This window comes from Raphanus sativus, chromosome 9 (genome assembly GCF_000801105.2).
Source record: "Raphanus sativus cultivar WK10039 chromosome 9, ASM80110v3, whole genome shotgun sequence".
NCBI classification, from domain to species: Eukaryota; Viridiplantae; Streptophyta; class Magnoliopsida; order Brassicales; family Brassicaceae; genus Raphanus; species Raphanus sativus.
In genome coordinates, this window is record NC_079519.1 from 26,028,449 (window position 1) to 26,047,762 (window position 19,314).

The 19,314-nt window shown below is 37.4% G+C and overlaps 3 protein-coding genes across 3 annotated transcripts; 2 read left to right on the forward strand and 1 right to left on the reverse strand.

The window, feature by feature from the left end:
* The first annotated feature begins 1,964 nt into the window (after positions 1-1,964).
* Positions 1,965-9,369, forward strand: LOC108834935 (CLIP-associated protein). The gene is made up of 21 exons (XM_056995168.1): positions 1,965-2,474; positions 2,548-2,703; positions 2,812-2,874; positions 3,291-3,359; positions 3,490-3,649; positions 3,728-3,889; positions 4,000-4,097; positions 4,356-4,430; positions 4,511-4,579; positions 4,669-4,754; positions 4,826-4,943; positions 5,113-5,211; positions 5,281-5,635; positions 5,744-7,539; positions 7,628-7,726; positions 8,119-8,223; positions 8,350-8,424; positions 8,529-8,597; positions 8,672-8,740; positions 8,830-8,931; positions 9,039-9,369. The coding sequence occupies exons 1-21, from the start codon at positions 2,142-2,144 to the stop codon at positions 9,195-9,197; spliced, it is 4,317 nt and encodes a 1,438-aa protein (XP_056851148.1). The 5' UTR covers positions 1,965-2,141; the 3' UTR covers positions 9,198-9,369.
* A 215-nt stretch (positions 9,370-9,584) lies between these two features.
* On the forward strand, positions 9,585-11,561 carry LOC108825552 (F-box/FBD/LRR-repeat protein At3g51530). The gene is made up of 4 exons (XM_018598864.2): positions 9,585-9,742; positions 9,859-10,741; positions 10,821-10,955; positions 11,033-11,561. Exons 1-4 carry the CDS (start codon positions 9,732-9,734, stop codon positions 11,357-11,359), a joined length of 1,356 nt encoding a protein of 451 aa, XP_018454366.1. The 5' UTR covers positions 9,585-9,731; the 3' UTR covers positions 11,360-11,561.
* Positions 11,562-11,735: 174 nt separating this feature from the next.
* On the reverse strand, positions 11,736-17,108 carry LOC108825148 (uncharacterized). The gene is made up of 24 exons (XM_056995169.1): positions 16,605-17,108; positions 16,429-16,504; positions 16,284-16,348; positions 16,156-16,203; positions 15,987-16,078; positions 15,745-15,898; positions 15,586-15,647; positions 15,433-15,506; positions 15,290-15,360; positions 15,055-15,142; positions 14,913-14,973; positions 14,723-14,815; positions 14,530-14,647; positions 14,319-14,412; positions 14,146-14,229; positions 13,909-14,065; positions 13,661-13,821; positions 13,543-13,587; positions 13,402-13,430; positions 13,199-13,320; positions 13,065-13,112; positions 12,842-12,966; positions 12,111-12,758; positions 11,736-12,029 (listed from the first exon to the last, which is right to left on the reverse strand). The coding sequence occupies exons 1-23, from the start codon at positions 16,994-16,996 to the stop codon at positions 12,354-12,356; spliced, it is 2,664 nt and encodes an 887-aa protein (XP_056851149.1). The 5' UTR covers positions 16,997-17,108; the 3' UTR covers positions 11,736-12,029; positions 12,111-12,353.
* Positions 17,109-19,314: the final 2,206 nt, after the last annotated feature.

Here is a 19,314-nt window from a genome sequence, read left to right on the forward strand (position 1 = left end):
TCTCTTCTGCCGCACTCGCCACCGGATCTTACGACGTCACCGGCGAGCGTCTCCACCAAACGATATGCTTCTGCAATGCCCAGCTCTGATACATCGTCGTCTCCCGCCACCCCGAGCTTCTCTTCTCCTCCGCCGCGGAGACCGTCTCCTCCACTGGATCTCCGCTTCTATGGCCGTACTCGTCTCTGGATCCCCCGCCTCTACCGCCGATCGACTCCACCAAGCGATCTGCCTCCTCAACGCACAGCTCTACCACGATGTCATCCCGCCACCCCGAGCTACTCTCTCAACTCTCTTCCCTCTCCCACGCCAAGATCTCTCTCTCCTCCCTCCACTCCTCCGTTTCCTCTCTCTACTCAGAAGTTGCGTTCTTTTTTTTTTTACTAGAGTTAAGGATACAAATGAACCTCAAACCCCTATAACTCGTTGACTCCAGACGAATCCAACGATGCTCACACCAGATCCGTCAACGTCTCCGTCGTGTTACCTATAGAATTTAAATCTTTGTCCATGGGTTTACTAATCCATAAAGGGTTAGAGTTTAGTTTTGATGAGAGGGGAGGATTTGAGAGGAGAAGAAAAAATAAAGGCAGTCAAATCTATGGTCCAGGTGGAATTGAGAAGAGAAGAAAGCAGAAGAGAAGAAAATGGAGAGATGAGAGAGATGTTGTTGGAGTCTCTCTCCCCTGTCAAAATTATAATTTGTTTGTAAAAGAAAAGCAATATAGAAATATTAATATTAATTTGCTACAGTCTTCTACCATTTAAACAAAAAAATTGGTAGATCCTTAATATTGACTTCTTTTAGGCATATACGGCAAATTAACTCAAACAATTATTCCCACCAAAACTACATTTAATCTTGTTTTAATCACAAACTATAAACGTTTTTTGAATATTTAATAAAACATTTATAGCAAATTTTATTGTAGTAGATTTTCTTATATGGTTTGTATTGAATCCCATGAACCATCTATCTTATTAAAACAGAAACATTACAACTTCTTCTTAGGTGGATTTTAAAGTTGGACCTTATGTAATTAATGCTATATTAATCTACTTATTATTAGACATGTCTTTTTATAAATAATTAATATCAATCATTACCATAGTTTTTTACTTCTTACCTTATTATTATATCCACTACGCATGTTTATCTATATTGCATATATTTTACTATAAGCTAGATACATTCACTAGCATATTATACTATAAGATATATTATTAATAATACATCTACTAACATATAATACTATACGACAGATTAATAATAATACAATATATTATATGTATTCATTAACTTGTATCTATCAATATTAGCAATACTATGAAGACGGCAAATTCTATACTTTAAACCTATAAACCATGATATACTAATTTATAACAAAAATGATATTACTGTTACAAAATTAGTTTTTATAAAAATTATTTATAGTAGCAATTTGTTATATAAGATAAATTTAATCAAGACCCAAATCTTTTTTTTTTCCTGTTCAGAAAAAAAAAGAAACCTACGAATATATACCATTAAATTAGCCAAAATTTTTTCGAATAAATAGTAAATTTCACCAAACCAAAAAAATGAATTAAAAATATAACAAAAGATATTATGTTTGAAATTTAGCTCACCGGATCGGGTATAAATCTGTTCATTTCAGGTATGAGTTTTTCGAGTTCTCAACATTTAGATCTAAGTAGGTATTTGATTTTTTTGTCCGGATCGATTTTTTTTTATTCCAGATCATTCTAACTTTTTTATATTATAAATCTTAAATAATATACAATATATATATAAAATATGTGAATCAAAAGATAAATCCGCGCATGCACGCGGATCATGATCTAGTTTATATTAATGGACGCGATAAATATTTGTCTAGAAAGAAGAAATGGTTATATAGATATGGACAAATGGATGTGGACTAACCCATCGGTTGCCTTTACTCTTTCTTTTACTAAGTAAAAAAAATTACTTGCTTCGCTAAATCACTTCGTTGCTTCTCTCTCTCTCTCTCTAAACAAATCACATTACACACACTCTCTCCCCTCCTTGGATCGATTCGGTTTGGTGTAACTTCTAATTGGGAGGGAATAGGCAGATCTGAAGGGACGAGAGCCAGATCGGGAGCGGTGTTAGGTCCATGGAGGAGGCTCTGGAAATGGCGCGAGCCAAGGACACGAAAGAGCGCATGGCGGCGGTGGAGCGGCTTCACCAACTTCTCGAAGCTTCCAGAAAGAGCCTGACTCCCTCCGAAGTGACGTCGCTCGTCGATTCCTGCCTGGATCTCCTCAAGGACAGTAACTTCAGAGTCTCCCAGGGCGCGCTCCAGGCGCTTGCTTCCGCCGCCGTGCTCGCCGGCGAGCATCTGAAGCTTCACTTGAACGCGCTCGTGCCTGCCGTCGTGGAGCGGCTCGGCGACAGTAAGCAGCCGGTTAGGGATGCGGCGAGGCGGTTGTTGACAACTCTCATGGAGGTGAAATCAATTAGTTATTATCTCATTGACAAGTGTGTGATGTTAACAGTTTATTTATTTATTTTTTGTAAAGGTTTCGTCTCCGACGATTATAGTGGAAAGAGCAGGTTCGTATGGTTGGATGCATAAGAGTTGGAGAGTAAGGGAAGAGTTTGCACGTACTGTTACATCTGCCATTGGTCTTTTTGCATCCACTGAACTTCCTCTTCAACGTGTTATTCTTTCTCCGGTACAGATGACTAACATTTTTATTTTTTATTTTTTTTGCTTGTATTTTGATTGGTTGGTTTTAAGAAGGCAGGTTAACTCGATCTTGAAAATGGTTTTTATTTGACAGATACTTCAGATGTTAAATGATCCGAATCAAGCTGTTAGGGAAGCTGCAATTCTGTGCATTGAGGTAAAGTTTTAACTCGTTTTCAACCACACGACTGTTAAGAGACTCAGTGTTAGTTTCTAATGATGAAGTCTGGCTGGTTTTGTACCTCAAATTTCAGTATTATGATTGAGTAGTGAATTCAATAGACTTTGTGTAGAGAATTTCATTCTGGCTGGTTATGTGTCTCAAATTTCAGTATTATTATGATAGTGAATTCGATAAAATTTGTGTAGAGAATTTCATTCTGGCTGGTTATGTGTCTCAAATTTCAGTATTATGATTGAGTAGTGAATCCAGTAGACTTTGTGTAGAGAGTTTCATCAATTTTTTTGCTGTGAAGCCCTGTCTATTTGTTTTTGAGAATCCATAAGAGTTTAGAGTTCATATGCCGTGTCTTGTTTTTTTGTTTCTAATATCACAGTTGCGTTTTCTCTCAGGAGATGTACATGCAGGGTGGGTCTCAGTTTCGTGAGGAGCTTCAGCGCCACCATCTTCCATCATATATGGTAAATTTCAGATTAAGATTGATTCATATGTGGTGCATATTGCATATCATTCTGCATCGTGGTTTAGTGTACTTTGTTGAGGAACAGTAGACTTGCAGTTTGCTACAACTCCTTGTCTGTTATGAATCAGGTAAAGGATATCAATGCTAGACTCGAACGTATTGAGCCACAACAGCGTTCTACAGATAGCCATCACCATGTTGTTAATGAGATTAAGGCATCAAATGTCAATTCCAAGAAAAGTAGTCCAAAGGCAAAGACTTCAACCAGAGAGAACTCTTTATTTGCAGGTTAAGAACTTCCCCCCCAAGGAAAGTCTAAAATTGGTGTTGCCTATCTTGGCTGATTTTTTTTATCTGTGTATTCAGGAGATGCCGACATCACCGAAAAACCCATCGAGCCAATCACCGTGTACTCAGAGAAGGAGCTGATACGAGAATTTGAGAAAGTTGCTTCAACACTTGTCCCAGAGAAAGACTGGTCAATGCGTATTTCAGCTATGCGGAGGGTTGAAGGACTCGTTGCGGGAGGTACGTACTTACCTAATCAACTTCTTTTGTCCGTCTCTTTTCATTTGATTGCTCTCCAATCCATGATATCTTCTGGAATTCACATCTCATGAAATCTTCCTCTGTTGAAGGTGCGACTGACTACTCTTGTTTTCGAGGTCTTCTGAAGCAACTTGTTGGTCCCTTAAGTACACAATTATCTGACCGGCGGTCTACCATTGTTAAGCAGGTTCACTAAATTGTCGATTTGATATTTTAATTATTAAGATTTAGAATGCATTGTGATTCTTCTTTTGCTCAGCAATGGGGACCCCGTGACAACACTCTCCATTGCTGTATAATTTGTATTGATTTTAGCCAGAGTAACATATTTAGCTAAGTTCCAGTAGGGGTGAATGGTATTTTAGAGGAATGCAGCCTTATTTTATATATTTTTGTATTTATATCATTGCCTTTCCTTCGTTTGGTGTTTTTGTCGTGTATATAGGCTTGCCATCTCTTGTGTCTCTTGTCAAAAGAGCTACTGGGTGATTTTGAAGCATGCGCTGAGATTTTTATTCCAGTAAGCTTAAACCCCTGTCATCTACTGTTCTGGCATTCAATGCATATACATTCATGTTAATACTACTGTATGGTAATCAGGTACTTTTCAAGCTGGTTGTGATAACTGTGCTTGTAATTGCAGAATCTGCTGATAACTGCATAAAAACGGTAAATCGTTAGTTTCTGATTTTGGCTTCTGTAAGATTGCTTGCTCGTCTAAGTTTTGCGCTTACACAGATGCTTTCTTGCTATTCTAGATGCTGCGTAACTGCAAAGCTGCCCGTGTACTTCCTCGCATAGCTGAGTCAGCAAAGCATGACCGTAATGCAGTTTTGCGAGCAAGGTATACTACGGCCTTCGTATAAATCATAAGACCTTTGATTTTATGGAAGTTGATCCCTGTTTTAAATACAGGTGTTGTGAATATGCACTATTAACACTCGAACATTGGCCTGATGCTCCAGAAATTCAGCGGTCAGTTGATATATACGAAGATCTGATTAGATGCTGTGTTGCAGATGCTATGAGTGAGGTAGGTTCCTTGTTTCATCTCTGTGTGGGATGGCAGTCATTGGGGTTCAATGCAACTTCTAATGGGATCTATGTTTGCATTATTTGTATCAAACGCGTTGTATTTCTTGTACTGCCCATCTATCATTCTCCCATGGATTATTTGAAGCTGTTAAAATATTGAATAACAGGTACGAGCAACTGCTAGAATGTGCTACAGAATGTTTGCAAAAACTTGGCCGGATCGTTCTCGTCGTTTATTTTCCTCCTTTGACCCTGTCATTCAAAGGGTAAGGCTTCTCACCTCTCTATATTCTGCGTATTAGCATTGATGAGGCTTAATAACACATTCTTCTCAGCTAATAAATGAAGAAGAAGGGGGAATTCATAGGAGACACGCCTCACCATCTGTCCGTGAGAGACACTCCCAGCCTTCATTTTCTCAGACATCTGCTCCATCTAATTTACCTGGCTATGGAACATCAGCCATAGTCGCTATGGATAGAAGTTCAAATTTGTCCTCAGGAGGATCTCTTTCTTCTGGCCTACTCCTATCCCAATCAAAGGATCTCAATAAAGGTTCTGACCGTAGTCTGGAAAGTGTGTTACAGTCAAGCAAGCAGAAGGTGAGTGCAATTGAAAGTATGCTCCGAGGACTGCATGTATCCGATAGACAAAATCCTGCAGCTCTTCGTTCGAGTAGTTTGGATCTAGGTATTGAGCTTCTTTCCTTGTGAGAGTATATCCTGTTTTCGGAACATTCTGTAACATGAGCTTAAACATTCTTGCGCAGCTAAATTGTCTTTCTATCCCCTAGTGCAGGAGTTGACCCTCCATCTTCTCGTGATCCTCCATTCCAAGCTTCTGGTGCAGCATCCAATAGTCTCACAAATAGAACAACTGCTGAATCAATGCGTGGTATTAACAAAGGCAGTAATCGCAGTGGTGGCCTTGGTTTGTCAGATATCATCACCCAAATACAAGCGGCAAAGGACTCAGGAAGACAATCACACCGTGGCAATCTGTTGTCCGAATCTCATCCTAGCTTTTCATCCTTGACAGCTAAACGGGTCTCAGAGAGAAATGAGAGAAGTTCTTTTGAGGACAACAACAATTCCAGGGAGGCGAGGCGGTTTATGGTGGGTCATTTAGACAGACAGCAGATTGATTCCTCTTATAGAGATTTAACGTTCAGGGATTCAAACACTAGCCATGTTCCTAATTTCCAGAGGCCACTTTTGAGAAAGAATGCTGGGGGAAGAATGTCAGTAGGCAGGAGGAGAAGTTTTGATGATAGCCAGCTGCAAGTTGGTGACATGACAAATCATGTTGATGGTCCAGCGTCTCTGAACGAGGCCCTTAACGATGGACTGAACTCAATTTCTGATTGGTCTGCCAGAGTTGGAGCTTTTAATTTTCTCCAAACTTTGCTGCAACAAGGCCCAAAAGGTGCTCAAGAAATAATCCAGAATTTTGAGAAAGTGATGAAACTATTTCTCCGGCACTTGGATGATCCTCACCACAAGGTTGCACAAGCAGCACTGTCGACACTCGCTGATCTTATACCATCTTGCCGAAAACCTTTCGAGAGTTACATGGAAAGAGTCTTACCCCATGTGTTTTCAAGGCTAATCGATCCAAAAGAGGTAGTTAAACAACCTTGCTCGTCAACCTTGGAAATTGTCAGCAAAACCTACAGTGTAGATTCCCTTTTACCTGCGTTGCTTCGTTCACTGGATGAGCAGAGATCACCAAAGGCTAAATTAGCTGTGATTGAATTTGCCATCAACTCCTTCAACAGGTACGCTGGTAACCCTGAAATTTCGGGTAACAGTGGCATCTTAAAGTTGTGGCTGGCAAAGTTGACACCATTAACCCGCGACAAAAATACCAAGTTAAAAGAAGCTTCTATTACTTGTATCATATCTGTCTACAATCACTATGATTCTACAGGACTTCTAAATTACATTCTTAGTTTGTCGGTTGAGGAGCAAAACTCCTTGAGAAGAGCCCTCAAACAATATACTCCCCGCATCGAGGTGGAGCTATTAAATTATATGCAGAGTAAGAAGGAGAAACAGAGAATAAAGTCTTATGACCCATCTGATTGCATTGGTACATCTTCTGAAGAAGGCTATCCTGCTGCGTCCAAGAAGAATATATTCCTTGGCAGGTATTCTGGGGGTTCCGTTGATAGTGATAGTGGTAGGAAATGGAGTTCTTCCCAGGAGACGACAACGGTCACTGGTGGTATGGTTGGTCAAAGTGTTTCCAGTGGAACTCAGGAAAAGCTATATCACAACTTCAGAAGTGGGATAAGCGCTGCTAGTGATCTGTTGAACCAAAAGGATTCTGATTATACGTTTACTTCAGCTGGTGAGAATTTGATATCAAGAACTAGCCCTAGTGGAAGTTCAGATAACGTTGAAAATTTTGATGGTTTATCTCCACAACATTTGGAGAAAAATGGTCTGAATATGACAAACGTTGATTCCTTGGAAGATAGACATGGAGATGAGGTCTCCCGCGACTTAGATTTGAGTCACTACATGTTCTCATCTATTAAGGTTAACTCAACATCGGAATCTGGACCTAGCATTCCGCAGATTCTACATATGGTAAGTAACAAATTGCCACATCGGCAAAAGGCGTTATCGTTTTAATCTCTGGTACTTTAAATCATGTCTGATGGTTATGCTTTTACAGATCAATGGGAGTGATGGAAACCTTTCTTCGAGCAAGATATCTGGACTCCAGCAATTAATTGAAGCCTCTGTAGCTAACGAGGAATCAGTTTGGACCAAGGTATACCTAATAAACCCTAGTTCCAGTAGTCGGAGGCATTTTTCTCGACATAGCCAACTTATAGATTACAGTTCTATTGAAAAAGTTGACTGGATGTCTTAATTTACTCCATCATATTATGAGGCTAAGCAAGATTAGGTAAGACAAGGAAAATGTCTGCTGGTGGGTTGCCTTTTTATATTGGTTTTAACTTGGGACTAGAAACTTAAGAAGCCAAACCATGAAATTTGTTGACATGTGGTAGCAGCTGTATTTCGCTATTTGTGTGTTTTGCCATGTGATTCTTATCCGTCTTGCTGCTCTGAGTCACAAGTCGTCTACTGTTCATATTGATAACATTCATTTGCTTATCAGTTCTAATGGATTTTCTATATTCTTTTATTTATTCTCAGTATTTCAATCAAATATTGACGGTTGTTCTTGAAGTGGTGGATGACCAAGATTTTTCAGTCAGAGAAGTTGCTCTTTCGCTGATTTCTGAAATGCTAAAGAGCCAGGTTTGTTACTTGCTCAGACTCAGTTATGAAGCGCCTCTAAGACGTTAATGGTGTTTTATTTTTCGAGTTCCGTGAAATTGCGAGCATCTTTTCCTTACGTGTATATATCTCGCTTGATAATTTCAGAAAGATGCCATGGAAGATTCGGTTGAGATAGTAATTGAGAAGCTGCTTCATGTCTCGAAGGACTCTGTTCCAAAAGTAACAGATTGCATGCTCAAACCCTTATTATTGTGCATTCCACCCCATTTTCTGATTTTAATGACTCTTGATCTCCTCGTAATATGATGGATATATCCTTTCAGGTTTCCAGTGAATCTGAGGAATGCTTGAACACAGTTTTGTCCCAATACGATCCTTTCAGATGCTTAAGTGTATGTAGTTAAGAGTTACCCTATTTTCATAGCCTCATTTGATTACTAGTTAACGTAATATGTCCTGTGTTCAGGTTATTGTTCCACTATTGGTAACAGAAGATCAAAAAACCCTCGTCGCTTGCATCAGTTGTTTAACTAAGGTAAAATCGTCCCGAAAGTTGCATATATAGATAACATACAATCATCAGATGCCCACTGAAAGGGACACATTGCTTTCTTGTGTACACAGCTTGTGGGTAGGCTCTCGCAAGAGGAATTAACGGATCAATTGTCTTCTTTTTTGCCTGCCGTCTTTGAAGCATTTGGGAGCCAAAGCGCAGATGTTCGAAAGGTAAAACAAATCGGACATCGGTGTTCTGTCTGGAAACGGGATACAAAATGTTAATAATACGTCTAAATCTGAGCTCGTTTGGAATTTGTGTGCTGTTGTTGTTGCAGACAGTGGTGTTCTGTCTGGTAGACATATACATAATGCTTGGGAAAGCGTTCTTGCCGCATTTGGAAGGTCTAAACAGTACACAGGTTCGGTTAGTGACCATCTACGCAAACAGGATCTCACAGGCTAGAACTGGTGCCCCTATAGACTCAAACACGTGACAGAGACACTTGTGGTCGTGGTTGTTTGGTTTTCTCCCTTGTGTCTTTGGGGTTATTATTCTTTATTGTTCATTTTGTATATGGGTTATATCTGTGTGTCTTGTGATACTTTTTGGTGTAATTTTGTAACTTTTGAGTTTTTCTTCTATTCATTTTGTTAGTGTGTGATCTATTTTACTCTCTTTTTTTTTGGCGGGAGTGTGTTATTAGTTATTACTCTGCTCTCGTATTCAGTTGCATCTTCTAAATTCCCCTGTTAAATACTGTGGGCTTCAGATGATTTAACGTCACTTATTATCTGACATGATTTACTTAAGATTTCATTTTATTGTTTTTTTTTAAATATAGTAATTCTACAATTAAGTTGAATTTACTCCAACATTATCCAAAAAAGGAAAAAAAGAATTTAATCATGAAGCCCTAGTAGTGTCGTAACTCTTTATAACCTTTCAATTCCTTTTCCTCAGTTCTTTTTGTCTGCCTCCACTCCAATTGTTCGTAATCGTGGAAGGAACGAATCTGAAGTTGAAGAACATGGAACAATGGTTAGTTTATATATCTGTTTGATTGTCTTTTACCCCCACGATCCTACTTCGAAACCGTTCTTCAAACTCCGACTCTTAAAATCTTAATTGTTTTTTTCCCTCTTTATTGTTTTTAGTGGAGAAAGTTTGAGGAAGCGAGATGTTGTTGACAGAATCAGTGCGTTACCAGAACCTTTGATTCTGCGGATACTGTCCTTACTCCCGACAAAACTCGTCGTAGCCACAAGCGTCCTGTCTAAACAATGGCGGCACGTTTGGAAAATGGTGCCGGTTCTCCGGTTCGAATCCGAATCCAAAGGGGAGGACTTGCAGAAATTCGCAGAGAATGTTTCCAACACTCTGCTTTCACATAAAGCTCCGATCTTGGATACTCTCCATCTGAAACTCAACGACAGATGCGAGGACGTGTACATCGGAATATGGACCGCGATCGCATTCACACGCCACGTGCGTGAGCTCGAGCTTCATCTTAATTATTTCGGCCGTGGCAACCCCGTCAGACTTCCAAGCAGCTTGTTTTGTTGTAGTATCGACAACAAGATTCAGACCTTGAAACTCAAGTATCACGTTCTTCTAGATATTCCTTGTTTGGTGTCTCTGAACTCCCTCACAACTCTTCATCTTCATTCTGTGGTTTACAAAGACAGTGAGTCTATTCGAAACCTTTTCTCTAGCTGCCCCAATCTTGAACATTTGGTCGTCCATCGATGCTATAACGAAGACGCTGTGAGATTCGTTATTGAGTCTCTATCTCTCAAGACGTTGTCTCTTTACGGTGAGAATTTCGGAAGAGAGAAGGGGGGATATGTGATAAACGCTCCGTCTTTGCTACGCTTGGATATTCAAATGTTGAAAGGTTATGAGCATTGTCTTGTTGAGAACGCGCCTGAGCAGCTGATAGAGGCAAATGTTTGCAATGTTTCTTATGTAACCAATGAGACTATTATGGGATCTCTTATCTCTGCCAAACGTCTTTGCTTGGACTTATCACCTTTGCAGGTAGGTTTGAACTGTATTTGTTTCTTTTTGTACATTATTATAAATAAATGTACTACTAATAAGTGTGTCTCATGAACAGATTGCATATCCTACTGGAATTGTCTTCTATCAGCTGGTATATCTTGAGATGTATTCACATAAAGTGGAGTGGTGGAATCTACTTACAGTGATGCTTGATAGCTCTCCTATGCTACAAGTTCTGAAGCTCACTGATGTAAGTATTAGTTAGTTTGCTATCTACTGTTGTTGATGGTCTGTTAATAATTTACAACTGCTTTTCCCTTTGTGTAGCATTCGTCTCATCAACCCAAGCTGGTTTCGGACAAGAAAAATATGGAGCCGGGGAAATGGAACCAACCAAAGTATGTCCCTCAATGTTTGTTGTGCCATCTCGAGACATTTGTGTGGACAAGACCTGATTGGATTAGAGAAGAAGAGAAAGAAGTGGCCGTATACATTCTAGGCAATGCACGACACTTGAAGAAGGCGACTTTCATCATAGAACCAATCGAACCCAAGAGGCTCTTCAGGTTAGCGAAAAGACGAGAAATGCTCAACGAATTGCCTGCTGTAGTCAGGGCTTCCAGTTCTTGCCAACTTGTGTTTGAGTCCGAGTGATCTTATTATGTTTGAGACAAGACTCTTTATCAAGAGATTTTTTTTTACTGCATGCTGTTTTTTTTTTGTCTGTGTTTAAATGGATTTGGTTTTGATTCTGCTTTATTTTGCCAAAGTTTGGTTTCACAACTTCACAAACTGCAGAAGTTGTGGATGAGTTGTTCTTTGATTACTTTTTCATCTAGCACCAACTTTTGCATCCCTTAGAATTTTCATATGTAGCTGCTGGTCATTCCCGTTGGCTTGACTCTCTCTTTGTTAGTGAAAGATGTCCCTTAGAAGTAATCTGGGAGTATATAATTTTTTTTTTGGAGTAGTCGAACAAAGACTATTTTTTTTTGTTCATCTTTCTTTTGAGATTGCAGGTAGGACGTAGGAGTACTAACACCACGACCCATAATAAAACTGAATAAACGTGATGCATGATGACTTAGAAGAAGGAACAACTTAAGGTGAGAAAGGAGTTCATATAACAAAGCAAAGTGTACTAATTTGCTTCAGCTTGTAGAATGTTCAATAACGTTGCCTTGCAGAGTGTAAACACCAAAATGCCGAGTAACTTGTGTTTGATCTCTTCTCCCCAGCTTCAGCTTCTCTGTCAATGCTCCAACAACGTTTCCTTGATTGCAGCATCACCCATGAAATTTAGGTGATCAGAAAAGAACAACATCTGGAAAAAAAAGAAGTAAAAATAGTCAATCAAACTAATCATAAAAGAGAGAGATGAATGGCCACTAAAGTTGAAGCCTACTTTGCTGAGAAACTGGACATTTGATGAATCAGTAGCCATGATTTGCACTCCGATACACGTCGTGTTTGGAACACTGCAGAAAGGGCAGAAGATAGTGTTGAAAACACATCCATCTTGCTCGCACCAAACCCCCTCCTCACCTTCTTCTGCGCGCAGTCTCTGGTCAACCGAGGAGCAATCTGTCACGATAACTGAAACGCTTGTTGGCATTTCAGATCCTGATGTTTCTTTCAGGAGAGACAGTCAATACTTCTTGGACGACCTTGTCACCAAGCAATTTAGATATGAAGAGCCATTATTATCTGGGTGACCTAAAGGGCTTCTGCAGAGCAAACAAGATATCTGCACTCGAGCTCTTGTTTCAGTGCTGCTGTCAGATCCAAGCTCAATTCTTCTTGTGATCATGTCTTGGTCGTTTTCTTTCTCAAGGTCAATAATATCTGCAGAGTTGATAAACTTTCTTCTCTTCAACGCATGAGAATTAACACTCGGTGACCCTCCTCGTTCTAGAGTCAAACCACTGGAGCAAGAAAATGGACTGGCTGCTGAACTACCATTGATCACAACAGATGTTTCAGGCTCAGTTTGGACCACACACTCAAGGTCGATGACTTCTTTGTAGCTTAACATCTTACTGTCAACATGCTTCTGCATGCAGGTAGTTTTTGCTTTCACAGTTTTGTTGATTTTATGTAATAATAAAAGAGTTTTTAAAGAAAAGGAAATGAGACCTTCGCACTGGGAAAAAATGATTTCAAGCCTTGCATAGATTCTTCAAAATTATCATACAGTTTGATAGACTGTCTAAGCCACTTTGAAATAGACACTCTGTTCCTTTGTTGTCTGTATCTCTCATCTGGACAAATCAAACACAAGAAAATGAATTGAAATAAAAAAAAAGAGTGGAGCATTGACAACCCAAAAATATTATTTAAAATCTTCATAGATACATACCCAAAAATATGATGGCACCATAATCAAACCTATGTCGGATACATCTTCCTGTAAAGATGACAATACCATGTTAGATTAAATATTGATTTGGAATAAAAAAAACTGAAAAAGACAAAGTTATATAACAATGGAACCTGCTGCTTGATTTAAAGCACGATACGCTTGTTGGCAATACCATTCACCCCCTCCAAGAAGGTTTCTAGATGATTTGAACGTATCATTATAACTTCTCTTTAGTTCGACTAGTACATCACGCCTGTCCCATGAAAAAGAAATGATCAGTTAAGAAGAAGCAGAAATGAATCTTAAGGGGAAAAAATAGAAAAAAAAGTCTTACAAGTTTGGAAATGGAATGCCAACGATTATCTGAACGCAAAGCATCAAGGTTGTTTAACACCACACTCATAAGCAAAATTGAAGCAGAAGTATGAAATCATATTAATTATCAATAACAATCTATTGAAGTTGAAAGGTATACCACAGCCCTGGCGTTGTCATCACTAAAATCAAGCCCTTCAGAAACCTGTGACAAGTGTATACTCAAAAATCTATATGTAAAAGATAGAAACTATGCCCATGACATGATCGTCACAAACCTTTCCTCTACATACAGCAAAAAATGCACCTCCTCCTCCTCCTTTCTTGAAATCAACTGCTCTCCTATTTCTTCCACCAAACAATCTCTTCTTTCCGCCTATACAATCATAATATTCCTTCAGGACATTCTCAAATTCCCCAGTTGCTCCTCCGCTTGGCTCTGCGGAGAGATATTTGAGATTTTTCAACAACAATAACAAAACATGCATCACTATGGGATTTGTAGGAACATATTCTTTTACTCAACCAATAAAAATGTCTTTCTCCAAGCAGAGCCGAGACCATTGGCCAGTTTGACGCCACCGTGTACAGAGTTTTTCCATCAGCTTATAGCTTGGAAAGAAGACGAGAGAGCCACCTGGCACAATTGAGCAAATCTCTTCCAATGATTTACCTAGAGCATCCTTCAAACACCAAAGTAAGGTATGCATGAGAGTACAAGAAGAAAACCATTTTTAACAGTGATAAAAAAATGCCCAAGTACCTGGAACGGATATTCATTATTTGTTTTATAACTTGCATTTAGTGGTTGATTATTAGGACCACTGAAGATTCCAGCAGCCCACACCTGCATAGATTTTAAAATATATCATACATTCAGTTCTGGAGGCTTTTGCCGTTAAGTGGACATTAATAGCTCTTTAGGTCAGAACAAACCTGCTGATTTGCATCAACCACGTGTGGAGCCTCCAAACAAGCGCCAAACTGCATCCCAAGTTCAGATGAGAAAGAGTCCATTGGTGACAAAGTCCTGCAATATGATTTTGTATATTTGATGACATTGTGGTTTTAAACAAGACCTTGAGGTAACAAAACTTGGAAAATGATTCTTAGCAAAAAAAAAAGTAAATAGATACTGCTTGCTTACCCAGATGTTAAAATAATGGATGAAGAAAGATCAACTATGGCTTTGAAAACAACAGATGGATTCATGCACCACAAACTCAAAGTATGTGTCCACTTCCCAGAAGAATCTCCTTCATCCCCTTTAGAGTAACAGCAATGAACACATCTTTGGTTTTTTTAACATTATTCGGATAAACAGAAAATTTAACTTTTACCTCTTTTAATAAAGCGTCGTTGTAAACCTAGTTCGTAATCTAGGATGTGATTTCCATCTCTTGAAAAGAAGTATCCAAGTGTAGTTAACAACTCTGCATATCAAAATTGTACAATAAGCTCTCATCATCAAGATATTATTACAGAGATCAATCAATCAATGCTTAGTAAAGGTAACAAGAAGAAAAAAACCTTGTAGTGTGGAGAGCGATATCTCACTCAAATGATGAAGTTTCTCTGATGTTTCGATCGCCTTATAGAATAAGGAACAACATCACATTGCATATTCGTATAAAATAGCATGTGGAAGATAACCTAGAAGAAATGACTTTACCATATTGAAGCGTTTCGATAACTTTAAGAAGTCTTTTCGAGTGATATTAGATTCCTCTAGCTCCCTTAAAGCTTTGTCTCCAGTCCAACTGATAAATAGCAAAAAGATGTATAAATTTGAGTAAAATGCATATAAAATTAGCTTGCCTCCTCCGAGCAACGACAAATATGAAATGACAAGTTCTCATGGAGAAGAGAATATAAATTCATTTTGAACCCTATACGTACGTACTTACCTAGAGAAATAGTGTTGAGGATCTCGTTTTGCTAGCGAGTCCTTTTTGCTTCCGATCCATCTTATCAATCCCTAAATATACATGGCTCAGTAATCAGCAAAGGAATTAATATCATCATGCAGATGATGATGATGATGACTTACGTCTATTACATCGCACACGGGTTGATATATCTGTGGCACCTCTACAGCAATATCTTGTAGTTCACTCTGTAATTCTGCATGACATCATATGAGTAGCAAAGTACATGTCGACGTGAACAAAATGCACTGAAAGAGATTGAGTAAGTACGTAACTGAAGAGAGTTTCTTCTCCCAAGTCAATGCTGCCGGATTCACGAGCAATGTCTTCCATATTGCTATACACAACCAAAAGTGTTTAGTAGTCAACCATCAACACCGCCAAGCATTTGCTAATAAAAAATTTGAAAACTTAATTATGTGCTTGACGCTTACTGTGCTTCGTCAAAGATTATAATGGCCCCTCTCAATTTGTTTCTCAATTTGTATTCATTACTTTCTCGAATGATTTGGTCAACTATATAGGAATAAGGGCAAAAAACAATTTGTGCCTTGTCAAACATATCCCAGGAAGCAAAGTATGGACAACCTAAAAAGAGAAGGCTATATATATATTAGAGATTGAAGAAATAATAATAATAATAATAATAAAAGAAATGTAAAACCAAACGTATAACCTCTAACAGTATATCCAATTTTGACAAGATCTTCAATATCATGAACTTCATTTTGCTGAAGTGATGGATGAGCTACAATTTCATCTGTGCCTCTGGAAAGTTAAGGAAAAGAAACGTGATTTGAGGAGCAAAGAGAGGAAAAACAAAATAAGTTGAGGATAAAACTTACATGAACTCGGGACATTTTGGTTTCATCCTATCTTTTATGAGAGACCGACTACCAAAAAGAAAAAAAAAAGATGTTAGATAGAGGAGCATCTATGCTGATAAGAATAATGAGAATGACATTGTTTCTACCATATCTCGTTTAAATAAGGTTTCTTCTGTACGCGACGGTTGGTGCATGAACGTTTACGTGCACCCTAACTCTCAACAAAGATGAAGGATAACACAATTAACAGACAATTTTCATTTAGTTAAAAGATTAAATATTGACATATACCAATACAGCCATGGGCACTCTGTAAGCAGTTTTGCGATACTCACGAATGACTTGAGTGATCTGAGCATGCGTTCGTCTATGACACAAAAAAAAAATCACAACAACCAATAAGAAGAAAAAGAAAAACATAAACTTACTTTACATATTTAAGGAACAAAAACTAATAATGTTCTTACGAAGCATAGAATATGGTTGGAGTTCTTGAAGGTATTTCGACTTCCACCACGTTGCTAGGTTCTGTTGAGGAGGGTGACTGTGTGTCCGGTATGAAAATACTTCTTTTACGAGCCAAGTTTCCTTTAGGAAAGCGAGATGTATAGCTCTGTTGCCAAGCGAGAGCCGAGCAGAGCAATGAAAGAGTTTTGCCAGTGCCAGTGGGGGACTCGAGAAGCGCGTGGCATCGACCGTCTCTCTGAGACCTATCAAGAGTAGATATGACACGGCTCATGAACGCTAGCTGTGTTCCGTACGGCTGATAAGGGAATCTCACTTGGAGTCCTCCGATGTGGTACACGTTTCTAGGGCTTGGGGTTTCTTTCTCTTCTGATTTGCTTGTTGGGGAAACCATAGTGTTAAGCTTTGTGATATGCTTAACGGTTTGTGACTGAGATGGGAGAAGAGAACGGAGGAAGAAGAAGAGAAGAATCGTGTGGGAGAAGGAACATAGAGAGAGAGAGAGAGAGAGAGTTAAATTGTTTGATACCCTTTCCCAAAGGCAATAATACAGTGACTAGTATACTAAGGATAACAGGCCACAAAACTTAACAAAGCTATCAGCCCAACTTAATAAAGCTAGCGGCCCAATAAATTATAAGGTATTTTATTTTTATTTTTTTTTTGTCAACAAATTATAAGGTATTTTAAAATTTGAAATATTTAACTACTTTATACTAACATTCTTTTTTTTTTACAATCTTTGTAGGACAATTCTTTCAAATAGCATCTTATACTGACATTTCTATTTAAATATTTTAACGGAATTTTAGTTGTATATGACAGATAATATTGGGCCATGGCCGAACCTTTCTTTTGTATTATTACGGTTTCGATCAGGTTTTTTCTTCTAATTGAATAATTGCACTCTCTACACGTCAATAACCGTAATTTTAAATCCTAACCCGGATCTATGGTCGAACATATAAACTTAATGACTCAATATGTAATCTGGTTTGGGTTTTAGAAAAAAAGTTCATTATTTAAAAATCCAATATACCCCATAAAAACTAGTGAAACTCGGGATTCGACTATCGGTTAAACCAATAAATGATCCAATATGTAATTCAATTTGACTTAATTTGTTATACTTGAAGAATGTTTAGATGAATGGTGGAAATAATTTGGATGTGCTGCTACAATTTTGTAAAATTTAACTATACAAAATTTTATTTAAACTATTTTTTCATTTAGTTGTAAGCATAGTGAATCAATAGTTGAAAAGATACATATTAAAAAAGAGAACCCGGTAAAAATCAATAAACTGGCTATTAACTTACGATCCGATATTAGATGATCCGCTGAAACCCCTAAAATATAATACTTATTCCAAAAAAATTATTAAATAACTCATACTTTAATATTATAAATTGAAGAAAACTTGTAATTCTTCAGAATTTAATGAAATTTGCATTATGTCATTTGAGAAAAATGAAACAATGATAATAGAAGAAAAAAGAAAACCTATTGATATGAAAATATTAGTTTTATTTTTGTTGCTAATAAAATATGATAAGTTTATATTTTTACTTATTTTAGATGTAAAACTTAATATTTTTAAAAACTCAAGATTGGCATAATTATGTACAAAATGACATAGTAAATATTTTTTTAATTTTCTTATATTTATTCATATTCAATCATTAAATAATACTATGCATGAAAAATGATATTCAGATTATATGGAGAGTATAGTTTGCATAAAAATTAGAACAATTATCATTGATAAAATATGGAAAGTATTAATTACCATAAATATATGAAATATTATATTGTTAACTTAAATAAGTCAGATTTATAGATGCTAGTGTCTTTTCCTATCTTTTAAACAACTCTAGCATAAGTTTTACATAGAATAATTTAGTTTGATTAAAAATTGAATTTTCTTTTTATTTGAATTAGTTTTTACATAACACAGTAATATCTCAGCATAAAGTAAATAAATTTTAATATAATCTAACGGGGTATTATGCTACGTACATTTCCAAGCTAAATTTATAATAAGGGTTAAAAATAAACTACAACATAATCAAATGTTTTAGTAATTAATATAATGGGATAATTTAAAGCAAGGAATTTTAGGTCTGATTGGCTGTCGAGGAAGGATCAAAGGGATTTGATTCGATAAAAATGATTTTAAATAAAATCCTTAACAGATCAATAATTTGAGTAATATTAAATCATATACGAGTTAAGATTAGAGAAGAACTAGACAGAGGGTGGTATAATGCAGTAGGGGAAATGCATGTGCACACAATCTACAGTAGATATTATTTCATAATAATTAATTAATTTTTAATAAATGTCATACTCTCTCCACTATGCTCTGTCCTTTTTGGTGTTATCCTCTCTTAATTACTCATCAAATCACTTAATCTCAACATAATCCCCTATTTTGATACACTTCTCCGTCTTTAAGTTATTTCAATCATTCAATTCGTAAATTTTTAATCATATGCATATATGTACAATATATGTATATATTCTTGTAAATTAACCATTCCATTAAATGGTTCGCATACATATATGCATATTTTTTGCAACCCTGAAATATAACCTGCTTTTTTCGCAGGACCGTTAAATGGGAATTCGATGTACATGAGAAAATTAATTTTACGTCATATATAAAATTAAACATTAAACAAATTTCAGGTTACAGAATTAATACATGTC